At 43.1% G+C, this 19,444-nt stretch overlaps 1 protein-coding gene across 1 annotated transcript in view; it reads left to right on the forward strand.

Moving 5' to 3' along the window:
• The first annotated feature begins 5,795 nt into the window (after positions 1–5,795).
• Positions 5,796–19,444, forward strand: part of TCERG1L (transcription elongation regulator 1 like) — a 193,411-nt gene continuing 179,762 nt past the window's right edge. Inside the window, exons 1-3 of the mRNA XM_036829411.1 lie at positions 5,796–6,116; positions 8,141–8,287; positions 9,359–9,539. Of these exons, the coding sequence (XP_036685306.1) occupies positions 5,796–6,116; positions 8,141–8,287; positions 9,359–9,539 (649 nt within the window). The remainder of the gene's footprint in view (positions 6,117–8,140; positions 8,288–9,358; positions 9,540–19,444) is intronic.

Raw genomic sequence — 19,444 nt, forward strand, 5'->3', positions numbered from 1 at the left:
CTCGAGTCCGGCACAGTGGGGCTTCCGCGACCTCCTGTTACCTCGTGCTCCCGGTTACGCCTCCTAACGGTAAGACTGTGTTAAAAACGCACTTGATAATCTACATTCTCTCCCAGTTCAGACCAAGCTGCTTCTCCTCCTGAATTATTTCCAATTAGCAGGGCTGTTGTAACATGTTTCCCAGTTGTGGCCCCTCTTACGTGTCAGCGTGTGGCCTGGCCACAGTATAATTAAGCAGAGTGACGGCCAAGTGTGCCCTTCACAGGGACACGGGTGGTGGGAATTCCCGCCCCCTCCTCCACTCCAGTTAAGGAATCCAGGGAACGAGCGCTTTATGTGGGACAGATGGGAGCAGGGTTGACACACTGGCTTCATCTGGTGTGAGATCAGCGTGCTTTGACAAGATAAAATAAAAGTATACACAAGCACAAATGTTTGTGTCCAAATAGGAAGTTTGGGTGTTTTCTGACTGGCAAAAGCCCTACTTAGCACACATCATGGTGGCTTTCTAGCTGTCTGGTCAGGCTCTGTAGAGAAAACGCAAACGATTTCATGTCTCCAGACCCCACAAATCACGCCACCAGATGTGTGTGCCGAGAATAAGGCCGATGAATCGTGTGGCTTGTGAGAACGCATGGCACCAAAGGTCTCCCTGTCCCTCCTTGTCTAAGTGCCCGTAAATCATGTTCTGATAAGATTAAAGGCCTCCGTCCCCTCCCCCAGCAGCTGGGATCACCAGAGAGCCCTGGGAAAGGAAAGGGCCCAGGAAGGGACCAGGAGCAGAGGTGGGGTGACCTCAGCGGGGATGCTGGGCCAGGCCCTCTCCCACCATTGGCTCTCTGGACCCGGGGCACCAGGATAAGCAGGGCCACTGCTCTTTGTGGTCACCTGTTTGGGGTTGTCACCATCTCCCAGACTCTAAGCTGCATGGGGGACATCTGTCTTCCTCACCATCATTCTCCAGAGCCCAGGCTGTCTTGGTGTGGGCCCCAGGAAGCTGTCTCTCTAGGTGGACACATTCCTGTGCCTGGCTGGACCCCAGTCCCTCTCCTGGCTGGGCACCCTTATGCAGGACACAACCTGCAAAGCCCTGGCTGGGTTATTGTCTGTTGGATGGGACGTGGTCAGACAGCTGGCCTGTCTTTGCACCCACTGGGGGCTCAGTAATGATCCCAGGCTGGGGTTTCAATCCAGCATGAAGAGTATTCTGAGCTAGTCACTGGACACTCAGGTGTTGTGGAGAGGAGAGGGGAGAGCACGCGGTTCCTGCCATCCAGGGCCTCTACTGAGCCGACCCGAGATCAGTGTGGACCTTGGGAAGTGCTCCACGGAGGGCGGCGGGTCCGGACGCGGGGAGGGGGGCCTCTGCCTTGTCCTGAGCAGCCCTCAGTAACTGCCCGGGGTGTCTGGTTTTCAAGGTCTTCACTGTGCCCCACACGGCGTCTATGCACTCCAGTGTTTGCGACATTTTACCTACGACTTAGATCGATGGATGGTGGGAAGCTAGGTGGGTAGATGGGTGGTTCTTTATGGCTACAAAATAGACAGGCTGCTGAGTAGGGTGTGCTGCTGTCCCACGTCGGCTACTGACTCCCACTCAGGGCAGACGCACCTCCACTCCTACACGTTCTCCGTGAGCTTTCTGCTTTGCTGTTGTTCGGGGTTCCTCTAGGTATTTTCAACACTGTGGGGAACCGCTCATGCTATGATGCTGAGTGAAAAATAAGGTTTTAAACTATTTATTATAAAATGCAATTTAATATAAAATGTAATACGGTAAGATGCTATAATATGTGCTATACATATATTACTATATGTAATATATATACAGTATACATTACCATGCTATATAGAGAGAGGTGAGAAGACAAAAATACTACAGAGGGGAGGTCAACAAAAGGTGCATATTCCTTTTCCCGGAGTGGGTTTGATTCATGATGCTTTTCTATATTTTCCAGATATTCTGCAATACCACATTTATAATAAAAACTATAATAATACCCTTTAACAAACGAGCACACTCCTGCCCGTCCAGGGTGGTTTCGTGCTACCACCTGCCTCGGTTCCCCTCCGTGTTTCCTAGAGAGCCTCACTCCCCATTACGGGGACCCCCTGACGGCCTCTCCTCTCCCGCTCTGTGCTCGCCTGGGGTGACCCCATCCACATCTCCGATCTCAGCCACCACCGCGGAAGGCTACCCCTCTCCATTCTTGTGCTACTTCCAGTTCCGTGTCTTCATCCAAGACTTTGCTCCTGAATCCAGACAACCGTGCCATGGACGGATCTTTCCAGGTGTCCCTCGGAGCCTTCCAAGTCGTCCTGTCTGGAGCAACCTCTCCTCTCTGCGGCTCGTCCCCAAAGGCTCCTCATCTCTGCGAAGGGATGCCCAGCTGCAGACTCCCGAGTCTGGCAGAACTTTGGAAATCACTCTTACACCCGCTCCTTGTCAGCCCACACCGACTCAGATATCAAATCACCAATTCCTCCTCCTGAAGAGGCCGGTCTCCCGAGGCGGCGGTTCGCTTTCGTGGCTTTCATCCAGGGCCTCATCATAGCACAGTTGGCGAGTCTTCAGCAGGGAAGGACCCAGTCGGATCAGCGTTGGTTCTGGAAAGATGTCCTGGCTGTGTGAGCTGGTGGGTGGAACAGGGCCACCGCTGAGGCAACACCTCAGTTCTGCACCCCACACGTCCCCACTCCCGCCTGCCCCATTGCTCTGAGGATTATTGTAACTCGGCAGGCCTGGAAAAGGCATCTTCATGCTTCTCTCTCTCTTTCTTTTGAGGTGGGAGTTTCTCTTATATTTTACTTAGAAAAAGAGTAAAAAAAAAAAAAACCTTGAAAAAAAATCCTTCTACAAGCTGCAAACTCTTACTTCATCCATCTCTCCCTAACACCCAACATTCTTTTTTTCCAAAACGGTGATAAACAATTCAGAACTCATTAGCATATGAGGATAATTCACACCTTTCTCGTGCTGTGGATCTCGTCTTTCTTCAGTCTGTCACAGATTAGCTGGAAATTTCTGCTGGTTTTGCCTGAATAATACAGACAGAATTAAGGTTGTTTTTATTGGTTAGGAGAACTTGAGACTAGATTGTGTATAAAACTCATTACAAGGAGAATTTGTCACTGATTTTTATAGGGAGATAAAGGGCCTGAGTTTATGGGGTGCCAGCCCAGGGCTGACCCCCTGGGGGCACTGATAGGTGAGCACACCTGCCCACCAGCAGCACAGGTCTACCTGGCGTGGAGCCTCCACGCACAGATGGGAGATCCCCTGATTTCTGGTCCTCATGGAGAACAAGTCTTCCTGCCTTCAAAGAGTCCTCTTAAATACCCATTGGAAAGAGAGTACCCAAAGGAAAGGGGGCTTCTGGTTGTTCCTGGGTTGAGTGGGGTGTGTGGGGAAAACCTTGAGATGCATGTGATTGAAACAAGAGCCAGAAATAGGGGATAAGTCCATCTCCGGGTTCCCCTGTCATATCAATTAATTAGTGAACATCGCTCTGCACCTCTGTTGTCCTCTGCTGTGTTCCCAGAATTCAGAGCACAGCATGGTAGGGAAAGGAGTTCAAAACGCTGTAATAAATGAATACAGTCAACCCCATGGAAGGAAGCAGCAAAGGAGTTTGGGCTACTTTGAGGTTCTTTGAATGAACATACTTGTAATTTCCCAGCTCTTGTTCAGAGCCGATCAGCTGCCCAAGGCATCCTGTGCTCAGGGCACTGGAAAGCCCAGGGAGGGAATAAATACAACCAGTTGACAAAAGCATACTTTAGCAGAACCACTTCAAGGACCGGGCTGTGTGGGAACGGGTGAGACTCCCCCCAAAGCACGTGCTGAAGCACCCCCAGATCATGGCTAAACCCTGTTTCCTGGGAGTGTGGGTTCTGTGCACACTGCACTTGCTTTTGCTGAGAGCAGCATGCAAGCCGGGCACTGCCAGCCTCCAAACAATGGAGAAGGGATGAATAACTCCCATTCAAACAGGACCCTTTAAGGGGTCCACCTTAGCCTGCCCAAAGACACCTGCCCCAATTCCTTAGTCTGGCTGTGGCCACCAAGATCAAGCCACATATCACGAGTGTGTGCACATACAAATATATGCGCATGAATTAAGGGCTTAAGCTGAATAGTAACAGTCTTCTAATCTGCAGAGCTTTCTGACTGTAGGTGAGAAAAAACAAAATCTTGCCAGGACTTTTGCATCAAAGAGAGAGATAAACTTGCTAATTGAAAAATGGTTTGCCTGGAGGAAAACATGGAGATGCCAGCTATGTAAATTAGCATATGCCAGGATCTAAAAGAAATCCTGCCAGGCCAGGAGGAAATAAGCAAATTAGAAGAATGAGGAAACAACCCTAGAAGCAAATTGAAAGCACTCTGGTGCTTTAGTTTATCTCAGGAGAGAGGTCGACGGATCAGTCCAGAGGTGAGGGGAGCCCGTGTTTGGAGAGTCCCAGGTGTGTCTGTGGTGTACCTGGGTGGGTGCATGCTCTCCTGCCCAGGTCAGCGTGGGCTTTTCATACAAACTCTTAAAAGCATGCTTCATAATACCTTCCTTCTGCTTTAGGCGGCAGGAAGGCCCTTCACCAAATGGTCTTAAGAAACACTGTGCTTGCGCTGTTGACTGTGGTGGGGTTTCTCTGGCGTAGCGACCTAAGCAGTTCATTAGCACGTGGAAGTCTCCAACCAGCTCTTGGCGACGAACAGCCCAGAGCTGGGCGGGGTCTCAGAGCCCCGGCATCATAAGGAGATACCGCGCGGGACCAGGGCCTGCCGCAGGAGGGAGGTCAGCCGGGGCGCGCGCCGCCTGGCGGCAACCGCGTGTGACCCGCGCGGAACCAGGCTCTGCTGTGCAGGCCGAGCGAGGGTCCTCGCAGGAGGGGTGGTCTTTGGCCTCAGGCAGCCCAAGTTGCACTGCAGAGGCCGCGTGCGGTGGGTAAAGGGGGAGCACAATTCTGGGCCCGGTAGAATCCAGGACCAGTTCACAGTGGGCAATCCCAGCGGCAACCGGATGTCCCGTGCAAAGGCCCGGAGGCGACCCGCCTGGAGTGTGGCGCCTGAACTAGTGGGGCGTGGGGTAGGGGCCGCCGGGGCAGAGGACCCGCTGGGGTCTTAGGAAAGTGTTTGGCAGATTTTCCAGGGAGAGAAATCTACCCGTCCCCAGTGGCAATCGGTGCCCGCTGGGCGTCGGGGGCTGCAGGCAGCATCCCCTGGGGACCCTCCGCCCTCGACCCAGGTTAAGCCAGGCAGAGAGCGGCCCGCGCGCGGTCCCCGACGGCGCCCCCAGCACCGCCCCGCGGCTGGACGTGCCTGGCTCAGGCGCCGCTACCTTGGCCTCGGCTCGCTGCTGCTGGTGGACCCCGTCTCCCGGCCTGGCCGGGCGCGCCTTCCCCGGCGTGCGCTCCGTCCGCGAGAGCCGGCGGCCTCCAGCGGCCGAACCTGAGCTCCGCGGGAGCCCGGCCAGGCGCGCCCTCTGCGCCCCGCGCCTCCGCCTGCTCCCGCCCCCTCCCCCGCCGCCGCGGGAGTCCCGGGGTGAGTGCTGGCGGGAGCCCGGTACCCGGGACGCTGCGAGCCGGGGCCGGGCCTGGGGGGCGGCGGCGGCGCGGGCGGCAGCGCCAGCAGAGGAGGAGGAGGAGGGGCTCCCGGCGCGGGGCAGGGGCGGAGCGTGCGGCCGCGCAGCGGAACCAAGTGAGTTCGCTCCGGAGCCCGCGCCGCCGCCGGCTCGTGCCTCTGGCGCCCGCCGCCCCCGCCGCGCCCGCAGCCGCCGCCCGCGCGGGGATGTAGGATGCTGGTGGGCGCCAGGCTCCAGCGGCGGCGGCGGCAGCTGCAGCAGCCGCAGCAGCCTCGGCGGCGGCAGCCTCTCCTCTGGCCGATGAATGCAGACCCGCCGCCGCCGCCCTGGGTTTGGATGGTCCCCGGCTCGGCCGGGCTGCTCCGGCTGGGCGCCGGGGTCGCGCCCCCGCCAGGGCTGCTTGCCTCGGCCCAGCCCTCCGCCGCCCCGCTGCTCCCGGGGCTGCCCGGCTGGCTGCCGTTGCTGCCGCTGCCCTCTGCGCCAGACCACGCCGCCGCCGCAGCTGTGCACCACTACCCCTTGCTCAACGGGCAGGTAACGTGTCCCCCGGCCCCCGGCCCCGGGTTCGGGGTCGCCGGCTTCCCCCCTGGCCCCTGGGCGCGGCCCTCGCCCCGCTCCGGCGGCTCCGGCCCTGTGGCTTGCGCTCTTTCCTCCCGCGGTGGTCCTCGGCTCCCCAGCCCATCACGGCGCAGCCTGGCAGCCATGCCTCGGCAACAAAGTTCATGCTTCGACGTCCCGTTCTGCCTCAAGGCAGTTTTTGCAGTATGTCTTCCCGGTCTCTCAGCCGAGCAGTTTGGAGACCCGCACCCCAAGCCCAGAGTTGGGACCGCCTTGGCCACAACTTTCGCCCGGGCCGGGGTCGTTGTCCAGAGCGCGGTGCTTAAGTACCGCCTCAGGAGCCCGGCGTTGCTGCTGCGAACTGTGGCCGACTTACCGAATAGAAGTTAATACTTTTACAGTCTCTGCCAGGCTTGGAAAGCAAGCTGGGAATCAATAGCTATTTCTGATTCTGATCTAGTTTTTTTTTTTTTTTTCATTTGAAAATAGACTCAGGACAATGCTTAAGAAAATTCAAGCCAATGGAAGCTTGCAGGGAAATCCTGCCTTTAATACTGAGAAATACTACCGGTGATTTCCACTCCCACCCTAGGTCTGCCTGAGTCCACCAAATTACCTAGTGTCATATTGCACTTTAGAAGAGTCTGGAGTTTAAAACCTGGAATTAAAAAGAAAAAGTGACTGTGCCTTTGATCAATGGTGTAACAGAGCAAGGGAAGCTGGTTTTGGCAAGATCCATTGTTTGCTACCTAACTAGGCAGATGCATTTAAATCAGAGAATAACATGTATTTTATTCCAATGACTGTCCTAATTAGCATATTCAAACGAGTGGATGTTAGAATACACCACATAATTAATTTAATTCCAATATTATATTGTGAGCTTTTCTAAAAGATGTTGTTAACTCTTCCTAAACTGGTCTTTACACGTAATGATACATCACGTATGTGGTACTGGATATGGTACTTTGATGTGTGATGCAGTTCATGTTGGGGTTTTTTTTTAATAAGCTTTGGTAGCTTTTTTGATATTTCGAAGGGGTTGTCATATCCGAGTGCTACCACTAGAGGTATATGATGTCAAGGAACTACATTTTTTTTTTTTTTCTGTATAGAAAATGCATTTTTTTTCTTGTGTAAATTTAAAACAAAAAATCTCCCCAAAACTTAGTATTAATCTTTAAAATATTTTGTGCTACCATATTTTCTGTTAAATAACCATTTAAACCAGAAGAACATTTTCACATAACAGGAAATTCAAAAATGCTTTTATGATTTTAAAACAAATACGTATTGAAGTATTCCATACCATTGAACAATGATCTTATTCTCCACTGATAGAGATTCAGCTAATTTAATTAGAGAGACTGTCTCCTAAATTGTCTGCCCCCTTTCAACGTTTGCTATTTTATTCTGTGCATTGGGATCTTCAGTTATGTGATAAGCTCATTTATGTTTTCTTTGCCTTGGAATCTATTTGCATTTGCGAACCTTGGGAAACTTTGATCTTAACCTCTTATTTTGAAAATATTACTTGTGCCTGTTTTTTAAATGATAAATATAATTAATATAAAATGTTATATGGAAAAGAATATCATACAATATAGCTCTCTGCTTGCTTATAAAAAGAATTCAAGAATTATGAAAGGAATACCCAGCATTTCACCTTCCCATTGTGGTTTCTCATGTTCTCAGGGCAGAAATCCATTTCTTACTATGTTCTCATGGTTTTGTGCTTAGAAGTTCTTTCTTAATATTACAGAAAGCAGTGTTGTAAATGCATTGTGGTGATTCAGATATGAAAATTTTTATAAATTTTTAGAATTTTGGAATATTTGTGGGGTTTTTTTTGGACTGGGAAAAAGGAGATTTTTCTCATAATCAAATACATGGCATTTTAAAATTCCCTTTTAGAGCAGCTATCCCAGCATCTATTGGTACAAAGTAGAGTTGATTGGTATAGGCTAATGAGCACACCCTTCTCTTTTCTTGGGTTTCAGTGGCTGTTTGGTGGTCATTCTCCATCGATTGGACTGTCCCCCTCTTCCACTGTGGAATTGGTGCCCATTTTCCCACATGTCTGCCCATCTTCTCTTCCACTTCCCATTGGGAAAAGTTGGATAGACAAAAGGATACCTAATTGTAAGGTAAAAATGCAGCTAGTCTGATTGGATAAATGGGCTATTAATTTTTAAGTTGTTGGGTATTTCCATAACAGAAATCACTGTGTATTTCTAGTTTCTAATTGCAATAGATCAACCATCTAGGTCTGGAGAGAAATCTTTTCAGAATAAGATTGGTCTGTTCAAAAGCACCAGTAGATGGTGGTGTGGGGGGATTTTGTTTTAGCTTAAAATATTTGGATTTCATAGGATAATATAAAATTGCTACTTCTGAATCAGAATCTACTTTTTGAATTTTTCAGTTTTTTAAAAAATTTTATTTATTTATTTATTTATTTATTTTTGGCTGTGTTGGGTCTTCGTTTCTGTGCAAGGGCTTTCTCTAGTTGAGGCAAGCAGGGGCCACTCTTCATTGCAGTGCACGGGCCTCTCACTGTTGTGGCCTCTCCCGTTGCAGAGCACAGGCTCCAGACGCGCAGGCTCAGTAGTTGTGGCGCACGGGCTTAGTTGCTCTGTGGCATGTGGGATCTTCCCAGACCAGGGCTCGAACCCGTGTCCCCTGCATTGGCAGGCAGATTCTTAACCACTGCACCACCAGGGAAGCCCCGAATTTTTCAGTTTTTAAGTCCATAACTATTGTTCAGAATCTAGCCTTAAACCTTATATAACTCAAGTGTACATTTTAAAAGTAAGTTTTCCTTGGTATTATTGCTTTGAGTGTTCATCTTTCTGATGGTTTATCTTGGCTTTTGAATTCAGATATACTGGCTACACTTTGTTTACCTGAAAACCAATAGAAAGTAGTACAGTGACTTGTTCTACAAGCCACTGCTTATCTCACTGGGGTGATTCTGTATCTGTTAACTGGCTGCTGGGATGAACTAACCAAGTCAATAGCTGAAGACCAGCCCAGGAGACTTGACTAGAAGGTGATTGGTATCAGAGACCCGTGGATCTTCAGGTTTTAAGATAGTGGCTTTATAGAATCTCCATGCATAGAATCTCCAATATTCAATGTAAGACAAGTATTTTACAGTCTTAAGCTTTTATTATGTGCATGGTCTTAAATGTTATGCTTGCTTTCTCTTTGGACAGATCTTTTTTAATAATGCCTTTGCTCTGGACTCAACATGGATATATCCTGAGGAATCAAGATTGTTCCATGGGCATGAGAAGCCTCAACTGTTGGCAAATCAAGTAGCCGTGTCTCTGTCCAGGCCAGCTCCTGCCTCTAGGCCTCTTCCCACAGTGGTGTTAGCACCTCAGCCCATCCCAGGTTGGTGCCCAAATAGCTGTAAAAATGTGTGGTTGTTTTTTGTTTGTTTGCTTGCTGTAGCTACAAATTAGCTTTGGGTATGAAAACTATGTTTGCCACTTTAATGGAACAATTCTTTCAAATTCTTTCAGTAAAACATAATTTCTTTTTTCATGGGCATGATTCCTTTTCATAATGAAATTGACTTTGGGGTAGATTATTCACTGTGTTTTTGGAGAATGGAATCTGTTTTAAGGCAAAGAGATGGCTGAGGGGATTTGTACAGAATCATATTTTTGGTGCTCTGTTTTTAGAATTGGACCAAGTCTTCTGCTGATAGCTCTTAGTAGGAGCCCTAATTGATCAGGCAACTCATTTAAAAAATGTTCTTTATCGGGGGTGAGGTGCATAGCTCCCTGGTCCGCAGGACACGGGCACATGTAAGATTTGTATACGTTTCGCCTTCACGAATATGGGGTGATACTGGTGATGGTCTATAGATGTGTGCTGTTTGGAAGATGGATTTTGTTCTCTCTTTGGAGTCTCGTGACCTGAAAGAACATTTGTCCTGGAACAGACTCCCATGAAATAATCCCTGGTTGAAAGACGGTATAATAAACCTATATAGTAACAAGAGAATAAAATCATCTTATGAATTTTTTAATTGATTTTTAAAATCACCTTGATATATGATCATATTACAGAAGCAAATGTTGCTCATGCCCAAATTATCTTGCAACACCTTCCATTACGGAATATTTTATGACTGCAGAATTATATTATCTTCCTTGTAATTTCCTACCTACCAAGATTGTCCCAATATGTAGCTCTAAAATTTAGTAATAAGGACACGTATCTGTGGATAGTTCAGTGCTGGTTTAGGAGACATATTTATTTCTTTCTCTTTCTACCTTCTGTATTATAATTTGCTATGTGTCCTGTTTAGTAATAAGTCAGGAAGAACACTCAACTCTTGGTTTTTTTCATAGGCCTTAATGATTCTTGACTGAAACTTGCCTTCTGTCCTTGTAATCATCTATTACTGAGTTGTTAAAATCTGAATAAGCGTCATACATACATACGCTTATAAACATTTTACACTAAGATGATCACATATCCTTTTTAATTGAATAATGACAAAAGATGATCAGATAACATGTAATATATGGTATTCCAGGGCTTTAGACGTCTTTTTCAGTATATGAAAGGATAATATTCTACTTTCCTAATACACTGGCAATGCTGTCACCAAAATAATCAGTACGTTTAGTTGAAAAAACAGTGAAATTAGTTTAACTGTTCCAACAAAAGCTTTGAGTGACCTTTCCTCCTGTCAGCTCACTCTTTAATATCATGTAGACATTTGCATTATACCTCTGTCCTCTTAGGAAACTCATACTGTGAACATGCTAACTACCAATTTTGTCGAAGAAGCTTGTGGCAAATTATCATAGCTTTTATATCATATGGACATTTTTACTTGCCATTGTGTGGCACCTATTTCATACTTAAAGCATATTCATGTTAATTTTACCTTTTGACTTTTTGACTAAGCCTTTTTAAAGGACAAAATAAAATAATATTTCTTACTAACATGGTCGATCATAGAATAACTGTCTGCCCCATCTAACATTTGTCAAATTTCTGCTTTTATTCTTCCTTGGATTTTTTTTTTTTTTTTGGACTCATTAACCATAAGAATATAACACGCTTTACTTATCTTCTGGAGAATAATGTATCTGTACTCAGAGGTATTTTACTAACAGTCAAATGCGTTTGTTCTGAGATGGGGTTTCTGAACTGTTTCATGAAAATTTTGATTTTTTGATACATTTCAGATTCTTAGAAATTACTATTCTAGAAACATGTATTAAATGACCGTTAGTCCAAAGAACACATTTAGGGTGTTGTTTATATGTTACTAACTGCTTAACCAAGAACCTGGAAGGGGGAGCAAGTAAAGGTGGAAGGTAGGGTCAGCTCCCAGTCAGTTAAAAGTTAAGATACATTGTTTCAATTTTAATGTAATTAATGAAAAAATATAGCCTCATTAAAACATTTTACATGTAAATTTTCAGATATGTTGTTAAAAGTTATTGTTATAATTGCTATTAAATCTTATTTCTTGCTATAAATTGATAAATTTAAATATTATATTGATTTACATTATATAAAGTTATGCATTTATAAATATAAATATTTATATACACTATATTAATATATAATGTATGAATATATTATATGATTGATACTTTAAGTTGGTCCATCTTGTAAATTGTTATATTCAGAAGCAAATGGCCTTAGAATCTTAGATATATTTTATTGATCACCTTTCAGTTAATCAATGAAGCACTATTAGAACTCCAGGAGAACCAGGAGAGGGAGTCAGACTCACCTCATTTTATTTTTTAATTTAATTTAATTTTTTTTTTAGATTTTTTTAACATCTTTATTGGAGTATAATTGCTTTACAATGTTGTGTTAATTGCTGCTGTATAACAAAGTGAATCAGCTATATGCATACGTATATCACCATATCCCCTCCCTCTTGTGTCTCTCTCCCACCCTCCGCATCCCACCCCTCTAGGTGGTCACAAAGCACTGAGCTGATCTCCCTGTGCTATGCGGCTGCTTCCCACTAGCTATCTCTTTTACATTTGGTACTGTATATATGTCCATGCTACTCTCTCACTTAGTCCCAGCTTACCCTTCCCCCTTCCCTTGTCCTCAAGTCCATTCTCTATGTCTGCATCTTTATTCCTATCCTGCCCCTAGGTTCATCAGAACCATTTTTGGTTTTTTTTAGATTCCATATATATGTGTTAGCATACGGCATTTGTTTTTCTCTTTCTGACTTACTTCACTCTGTATGACAGACTCTAGGTCCATCCACCTCACTACAAATAACTCAATTTCATCTCTTTTTATGGCTGAGTAATATTCCATTGTATATATGTACCACAACTTCTTTATCCATTCGTCTGTTGATGGGCATTTAGGTTGCTTCCATGACCTGGCTATTGTAAATAGTGCTGCAGTGAACATTGGGGTGCATGTGTCTTTTTGAATTATGGTTTTCTCAGGGTATATGCCCAGTAGTGGGCTTGCTGGGTCGTATGGTAGTTCTATTTTTAGTTTTTTAAGGAACCTCCATACTGTTCTCCATAGTGGCTGTATCAGTGTACATTCCCACCAACAGTGCAGGAGGGCTCCCTTCTCTCCGCACCCTCTCCAGCATTTGTTGTTTGTAGAGTTTTGATGACGGCCATTCTGACCGACTCGCCTCATGTTAAACAGGCTCTTCACATTCTCCTTTCTTGGATGGATAGTACATTTGTGTAATAATCGTTCTTGACAGTGGCATTATGTACCATGAGCTCCAATGATGTGACACTAGAAAGTGGTTTTGTTTCAATAAGCATGTGGTCTGTTGAACTGAGTTAGAAGGTGTGATGGGCAGGGACGTCGGGTGGGTGACCTCTGAGGCTCATGTTAATATTGCTCCCCTCCTGATCTGTGGTTGGTTAAGAAGTAACTGCACTGCAGCAGGGTCTCATATAATATTAGCACCACTTGAACGAATTTGGGTAACTCATCTAAAATTTAATAAATGTTTTGAAGGACTTTATTTTTGATATATACTAGACTCACTTATGTTGACGATAGAGTTAATGATTTGCCGTTATACTCAGACCTGAAGAAAGCCTGATGGCCACTTAGAAGCATGAAGGTCAGTCGTGTTCCCACCTGCATTCATCAGAGGAGCTCCCTCCCCTGCAGGTGGTGTAGACATGGGCTCTGCTAGGTGCCCTCACAGCTCATGTTCTCCTGGGGAAGTGCACTCTGTAGATCATTACCCAGCACTGCCGTCCTAGGGGCTCTCTGCAGACGTCCAAGGAGGGTCTCGGGAGGGTCGTCAGGGAAGGTCTCCAGGGGATGATGTACCTGACACACACCACAGAGATCAGCAGAACTTGACCAGGGCAGGAGAGGGAATGGAGGAGCAGAACATGGAAAGTCACAAGCTCATGACAAATGTTTCATCAGGTGACGACAAGCAGCCAAGCAGCCTAAACCAAGGAGGAGAGTGGGTGGTGGGATGCGGCAGTGGTGGCCCAGCTCAGGGCCACTTCGTGCAAGATGAATCCCATTATCCCACGGGACCTGTGTTGTAAGTCCTGGGCGCTCTCCAGAGTGTCCTGGGATGTTCCATCATTCTTCAGCTTGGGAGCCATGGTTTCTTCAGGAAAGTGTAAATTTGTCCTCAGGAAGCAGAGCAGACAAAGAAAGGGCCGAGTCTTCTCACGGAAAAATAAATACAAGCGTCCAAAAATATGCAAAGTTACAACTGTACCGGAAACTAAAGTCTCCAGTGAATAATTTAGTGGCTTTTTAAGGAATTATCCCTAATTACAGTGTGAATGGGTTGAACTGAGAAATAAGCTGGGACTCATTCATTCCCAGTCCTCAGAGGTTGATGCAGGAAAGGCGAGAACGCATGAGGACACAGGCACCCCCTCCTCTTCAGGAGTCTCTGCACTTAGGACGAGACCCCATCACTTTGTCTCCAATCTCAACATCTCCCTTCTCCCATGCAGTGCTAAGTCCCTCTTTATCCCAGGGAGAAATGGGCTTGCATTGCTTCTAAGGATATGAGGTTTATCACAAGTAGAGGTGGGAGTAGGGCCAGCGTGGAAATTGTGCTTTTCAAAGCATCCCTGTTCTTCACTTGTAAAAATAAGAACTTCAGAGTCCTTCAGGCTATTAAGAAATATAAGTACTTAGATTCAGAGTATCAAGCAGGAGAATAATTTACTCAGCTTCTGTCCAGTAAGGACACATGGCATTATAGTTTGCTGGAAACTGGAGATTTGTCTATATCACATTGCCTTTTGGCTGGAGATCAAAGAGCCTGATTCTACCCATATCTTGTTGGAAAAAAAATACTGGCTGTGCCATTCAAAGATGACTAGAGAGAGAGGGAGGGAAAGTGGAAGATGAGGTGGGACAACAGAAACTGTTCTGCTTCATGAAAGATTTGTTTACTCAAAAGATGCAGAAGAAAGACAAATCTGGGAAACAGCTTTTGCACAGGAGCTTGTAAGCATTTTGCATAAATCACCTTTCAGTTTACCTTAATATGAACAAAAGAGCTTTATAGAAAAGCAATAAAAGAAAAATCGAAAGCAAGCTGGCGGAGGCATGAAATCACGTGGCAAGACGGTTTGAACTGGATGATGGCAAACAACATAGACGGATTCTCAAGCATGTGTAGCTGTGGCAGTGAACAAAGGGATGGTAATCATGAGAAGGTGACAGTGAGATAGAGAGCAAACAACACATTGATGTTGATTTGATCTCCTTGAAAAACAAATACAATGTGGCAGACATATTAAATGTGGCCATGCCATATACCTTGCTCACTGTATCCTAGTGGAGTTTACGAATGGAAGAGCCACTGCTTCCAGGAACACAAAAGTGGGCACAGCTTCAGATCAATGTACAACACTAGATGTGATCACCTAATGGGGAAAACTTTAGAGAATTAGGAGGAAAAACGTTTGTGATCAAAGTAATATATGCCCAACAAGAAAGGCATCCCTATGCATAAGCAAGGAAAAGACCTTCTCAAGCAACAAATGGATAGACTTTTTTCACGTCTAATGTTCTTACCTCAAGTTCTACTTTGTCTCAAGTTAATGTTGCTGTCACTCTACATTTCTGTTTTATCTTGCTTATCAGTGTTTACCTTGTCTTTTGTTTTAAGCTTAGGTCAGTCATTTAAAGGCACAGTCTCTTCTTTTGCCTTTTAAAAATGGAGTTTAGCATACCTATATTTGAATTCCTATTTTTATATTTCTTCTGTCATATTATTATATCCTGTTTTTTATCGTGTTTTGTTATTTCTTTATTTTAGTCTGTTTTTATTCTTTTGCTGTGCCATGTATGTTTTGTTTGATTTTGTTTATTTTTGTTTTATATGGTGATTTAGAATATGTTCATACGGATCCTATTTTCTCAAGCAATTACCAGTAAGATTTTTAAAGAAACAGATTTAAGCTTTATGGTTCCCTTAATTTTCAAATTATGACAATACTATCACTTTAGAATTCTTTTATAGACTATGAAAAATTCGGGAAAGACTTATATCATAAAATTTTTTTTTTCTCTTTAGTTTCCTCCACTAATTGAGAAATTAATCAAAAGCAAGAGCTAAGAATGGGGAAGTCAGGTTTCAAACTATCTATAATCATCAACAATTTTTGTCAATAACATAGAATATATGTAAACATTCATTAATTTGGTTACAGGAATGACTGAAAATTTCTAAGCAACTTTTTTCCCCCAAACTGAAGCTGAAAAGAATAATTATAATCTGAATACGTAACCTCAAATTATGTTGGTAAAATTGGGAAGAGGAGAATTGAGAAATCTGAGGATACAAATTATTTCAAAATCCCTCATATAGTTAAAAGAAGCTGAAACACTAGGAAACTCTCATGCTGGAAGCCCAGAAAACAAGGTTATTTAAGACTGACACAGGGCAAGACATCCTGCCCTATAGCCAGCCTTACATATATGAGTAAAAGCAACAGCCATCTACCACTGGTGCAGGGACTGGGCATGGAGAGTGACCCTTTTCTGTGATGCAGGAGTATGGGGATGGCTGAAAGTTAAGGGGGACACAAATATTAAGACTATCAGACACCCTAGAACTTACTCTAAGAAAAAGGCATCGTTAAAGGATTTTGAAGCCTCTAGGGCATGGTAGGAAACTGTGGCAACAAAATTCAAATCCAGGTCAACACCTGAATACATTGACACATCTCATTCAGCTTGACAAAAGAAAGGGTGTGCCCATTTCCAGGAGTAAATCCTAATTACCTCATTCTCTATTGTTCTAATCATGATGTCTGGCATTGAATAAGAAAGTTACAAGACACACAAAGCAAAAAATGATAAACCGTTGTCAAGAGATAAAGTAAGCAACAGAACCAGATCCTAAGATGGCATATTTTGGAACTTTCAGACAGGGACTTTGAAATAACTATGATTAATATATTAATGAGTCTAATGGAAAAGGAGGGCAACATGCATGAAAAGATAGAGAATTTCATCAGAGATATGGAAAAGATAAGAAAGCCAAACTGAAATACTAGAAAAAATAAAACGTGGTATCAGAAATGAAGAATTACTTTGGTGGACTCATGAGTAGATGTGATACAGCCAAGGAAAGTATGAATGAATTTAAAGTTAGGTCTACAGAAACTACTAAAATTGTTACACAAAGAGAAAACAGTGAAAAAATGGAGCATACTTTCCCAGAGCTATGAGATAATATCAAATGGTTTAACATACATATAATTGAAGTTTCAGGAGGAGAGAAAATGAGGGGGAAAAAAACATTTGAAGTCACAGTGACCAAAGGTAATAAACAATTAATGAAAGTTATCAAAACATGGATCCAAGAGACTTAGAAAACCCCAAGACTGAAAATGAGGCAAAACATATTCAAACTTCTGTTTCAAAGGTTAAGAGAAAATCTTGAAGACAAACAGGGAAATAAAGACACATTACACAGATAGTAACAAAAATTTAAAATTGCAGGAGTTGTATTGTCAGAATCTATACAAACCCCAAAGCAACAAAGTGACATCTTTAAAAGACTGAACTAAAAATATCTCAGTCAAGAACTTTATACAAAGCAAAAACAATTATCAAAAACTAAGGTGAAATGAAGGTTTTTCCCAAACTAAAACTGAAAAGAATTAGTTGTCGGTAGACCTGCAGTTCAAGAAATTATGAAGAAGCTTATCAAGTAGAACTAATATAATAGAGAGGAACTTGAATCTGTACAAAGAAATAAAGAGTACTACATTAAGGTAAAATATATATTTTGCCTTGTTTTTAATTGCTCCAAAAGATAATTAACTGTATAAGGATAAGTAATGGTGAGTGATGTAGTATGTGCATATAGCATATGTGAAATCAAAACAATGTCAGGAATCACAAAGGATGGGAGAAAGGAATTGGAAGGATATAACTGCAAGGCTCTCATCATACATTAAGTGGTGTGATATTATTTGAAGGTGAACTCTAATTAATTAAAATACATATTGTAAAGCATATAGCAACCACTTAAGAATTAAAGAGTTATAACTAATAAAACAATAGATTAACAATAAACAATAAAATTGGAATCATAACAAATACTCAACCTAAATTCAGTCAGAAAAAGAGAACAAAAGATCAAAGCACAGAAGAAGTAAATAATTTAAAAAATAATAACTACAATATGGTATATTTAAATAAAAAGTTGTAGAGTCACATACAGACTGAAAGTGAGAGGATGGAAAAAGGCTGTCCACACAAATGAAAATCAAAAGAAAGCTGAAGTAGCAATACTTTTTCAGACAAAATTGACTGTAAAATAAAAACTGTAGCAGGAGACAAAGAAGGACACTACAGAATAATCAAAGGATCAATCCAAGAAGAAGATATAACAATTTTAAATATACATGCACCCAATGTAGGAACACCTAAATATATAAGGCAAATGTTAACAGACATAAAAGGAGAAATCAACAGTAACACAATAATAGGGGGGGACTTTAACACCCACTTTCATCAATGGACAGATCATCCAGACAGAAAATCAATAAGGAAACACAGGCCTTAAAATGACACATTAGACCAGATAGACTTAATTTATATTTATAAAACATTCCATCTGAAAGCAGCAGAATAAACCTTTTCAAGTTCACATGGAACATTCTCCAGGATAGATCACATGCTGGGTCACAAAGCAAGCCTTGGTAAATTTAAGAAAACTGAAATCATATCAAGTGTCTTTTCTGACCACAATGCTATGAGGCTAGAAATCAACTATAAGAGAAAAGACTGCAAAAAAATGCAAACACATGGAGGCTAAACAATATGCTACTGAAAACCAATGGATCACTGAAAAAAAGAGAGAGGAAATCAAAAAATACCTAGAAACAAATGAAAATGAAAACATGATGATCCAAAACCTATGGGATGCAGCAAAAGCAATTCTAAAAGGGAAGTTTATAGCAATACAAGCTTACCTCAGGAACTAAGAAAAATATCAAATAAACAACCTAACCTTATGCCTAAAGCAACCAGAGAAAGAAGAACAAACAAAACCCAAAACTAATAAAAGAAAATAAATCATAAAGATTTATGATAAATCATAAAGATTTATGATAAATCTTAAATTAAATAAATAAATCATAAATCAGAGCAGAAATAAATGAAACAGAGACTTAAAAAGCAGTAGAAAATATCAATGAAACTAAAAGCTTGTTCTTTGAAAAGGTAAACAAAATTGATAAACCTTTAGCCAGACCCATCATGAAAAAAAGGGAGAGGGCCCAAATCAATAAAATCAGAAATGAAAAAGGAGAAGTTACAACCAACAACCAACACTGCAGAAATACAAAGGATCATAAGAGACTACTATGAGCAACTATACACCAATAAAATGGACAACCTAGAAGAAACAGACAAATTCTTAGAAAGGTAGAATCTCCCAAGAGTGAATGAGGAAGGAATAGAAAATATGAACCGATCAATTACCAGTACCAAAATTGAATCAGTAATTTAAAAACTCCCAAAAAACAGAAGTCCAGGACCAGTTAACTTCACAGGTGAATTCTACTAAACATTTAGAGAAGAGTTAACACCTGTCCTTCTGAAACTATTCAAAAAAAACTGCAAAGGAAGGAATATTTCTGAACTCATTCTATGAGGCCAGCATCATCCTGACACCAAAACCAGACAAAGATATCACAAAAAAAGAATATTACAGGCAAATATCACTGATGAACATAGATGCAAAAATCCTCAACAAAATACTAGCCCACTGACTCAAACAATACATTAACATTATTGAGTGGAGATGT

This window comes from Balaenoptera musculus, chromosome 16 (assembly GCF_009873245.2).
Source record: "Balaenoptera musculus isolate JJ_BM4_2016_0621 chromosome 16, mBalMus1.pri.v3, whole genome shotgun sequence".
In the NCBI taxonomy this organism is placed as follows: Eukaryota; Metazoa; Chordata; class Mammalia; order Artiodactyla; family Balaenopteridae; genus Balaenoptera; species Balaenoptera musculus.